The 1,717-nt window shown below is 64.4% G+C and overlaps 1 protein-coding gene across 1 annotated transcript in view; it reads left to right on the top strand.

Moving 5' to 3' along the window:
* Window positions 1-272: 272 nt before the first annotated feature.
* CBLN2 (cerebellin 2 precursor) overlaps window positions 273-1,717 on the top strand; it is a 4,006-nt gene continuing 2,561 nt past the window's right edge. Inside the window, exons 1-2 of the mRNA XM_027682814.1 lie at window positions 273-386; window positions 547-633. Of these exons, the coding sequence (XP_027538615.1) occupies window positions 273-386; window positions 547-633 (201 nt within the window). The remainder of the gene's footprint in view (window positions 387-546; window positions 634-1,717) is intronic.

Below are 1,717 nucleotides of genomic sequence, written 5' to 3'. Positions count from 1 at the left end.
AGTGATTATTATTATTATTATCAGAATTATTAAAGTCTATGAATTCCAAATAGTTCCTAGTTAGCGATGCTGCGTGGTTCGGCCGCAGCAGCGCTAACGTGTCGGTGGCATGTTGGTACAGGTGCGGCTCACCACGACGGGTTTAAGTAGGCATACGGGAGGAGGGGGGCGAGGGGATATGGCTTTTCCCTGCCGCCGGTGACACCCTGCGGCGGGGCGCCCCGGAGAGGCTGTCCCAGTGGGAATACCGCACCTCGCCGCGGCTACTCGCGATGTGCTGGGGTGCGGCTCCAGGGAGCGGGGCGTCTGGCCGGGAAGGGCTGGGGGGTAGACGGAGGTGCCGTGGCCACACTCCGCTCCGCTACCGGCGTCTGAATCCCTGCCGGGTGCGTGTATGTGTGTGTCTGTGTGTGTGTGTATGTGTGCGTGAAGAGGGGAGGCGGGAGGAAGTGGGGTGGTGGTGGTAGCGGCTGGCGGGAGGGGGATGATTATTGGCAATGGGCGGGAGAGAAAGAGGCGACTCCTGTTTCCTTTTCTTTCTGCCAGCGCAATCTCGGCTCATTTTCTCTGAGCAATACAAGTTCACGGACGAGCTACCTAGCCAGCCCTCCTCTCCCGTCATGGACCTCCCAGGTAAAAAGGCGGTTCTCCTCCCCGCCGGCTGTTCCTTTTGCAAATTACCATTTTAAATGATAGCAAAAATAAGATGCAGCGTTAGGGCAGCGGTAGAGATGCCTCTGGGGAAGTGTAGGGGCGATCTCCCAGGAGCGAGATCGCCGGGTGTTCTGGTGAACGGGAAAAACTGAGATGCAACTTCCGAAGGAGATGCCGGGTGAGGCTTTGACTCCTGCGATAATGTGTGCATGCCGGGGTGGGAGCTGAGGGGTACCGGCTGCTTCCTTCCCGAGAGTTTAGGAGCCGCCGGGGTCGGCGGCAGCGGTGGCAGCCTGGCCACCCGAGTGCAGCTCTCCAGCCAGGTGGGGAGAAGGGCGGCGGCGGCTTCCAGAGCCCGTCCAGGGCAGCGCCGCGGCGGGGGCGCGGGCTTCGAGGCGTCCTGGCCGCCCGCGAACTCTAGAGATAGCGGGGCAACTCCATCGAGGGGCGAGAGGGCGCGTTACCAATAACAAGAATAAAATTTCCTCCCGTGGTGGCTGGGGCGTTAGGAGACGGATGTAAACCCGGCTCGCAGATGTAGTAAAAAGTGGGGCCCCGGGAACTAGCCGGGTTTCGGAGCCCCTGTCAGTTGTGGGGTGCCCCTGTGGGGCGCCTGAGGCGCCTGCAGGGTACTCCACCGCGGGTTTGGGGATGCAATCTGCCGCGCTGCCCTCTTCTCCCGCCTCAGAGTACGGCTGGGTCTGAGTGAACCCCGTCTGCTGGGGGACGGGAGAAAGAGGGGACACCGGGTAGCGAGATGTCTCCCAGACCTGTTGTGCCGGCTGGGGCTCCCGGGGCGGGGAGGGGCAGCCCGCGCTAGCGGGGCACTGCCGGGTGGTGCGGTGCCGGCTCCTGCCTGGCCGCTGCGCTGCCTCACCGCCGCCTTTCCCTTGGCAGGCTGCTGCGCGCCGGCCGCCCTCTGAGAAGGCTCCTTCGCCCCTCGCGGAGGAGGAGAAGGAGAGGAAGGCGCGGTCCCAGCCGCCGCTGCCCAGCCGCCGTCCCGCAGAGCGCTGGCCGCGGGGCGCCGCGGCAGCAGCAGGCGCGCAGCCCCCTCCGCCTGCCC

Source organism: Neopelma chrysocephalum, unplaced genomic scaffold, assembly GCF_003984885.1.
Source record: "Neopelma chrysocephalum unplaced genomic scaffold, ASM398488v2 Primary Assembly neopelma1_22b, whole genome shotgun sequence".
Classification (NCBI taxonomy): Eukaryota; Metazoa; Chordata; class Aves; order Passeriformes; family Pipridae; genus Neopelma; species Neopelma chrysocephalum.
Note: the sequence above shows the minus strand (reverse complement) of the source record. Positions and strands in the feature narration are given on the sequence as shown.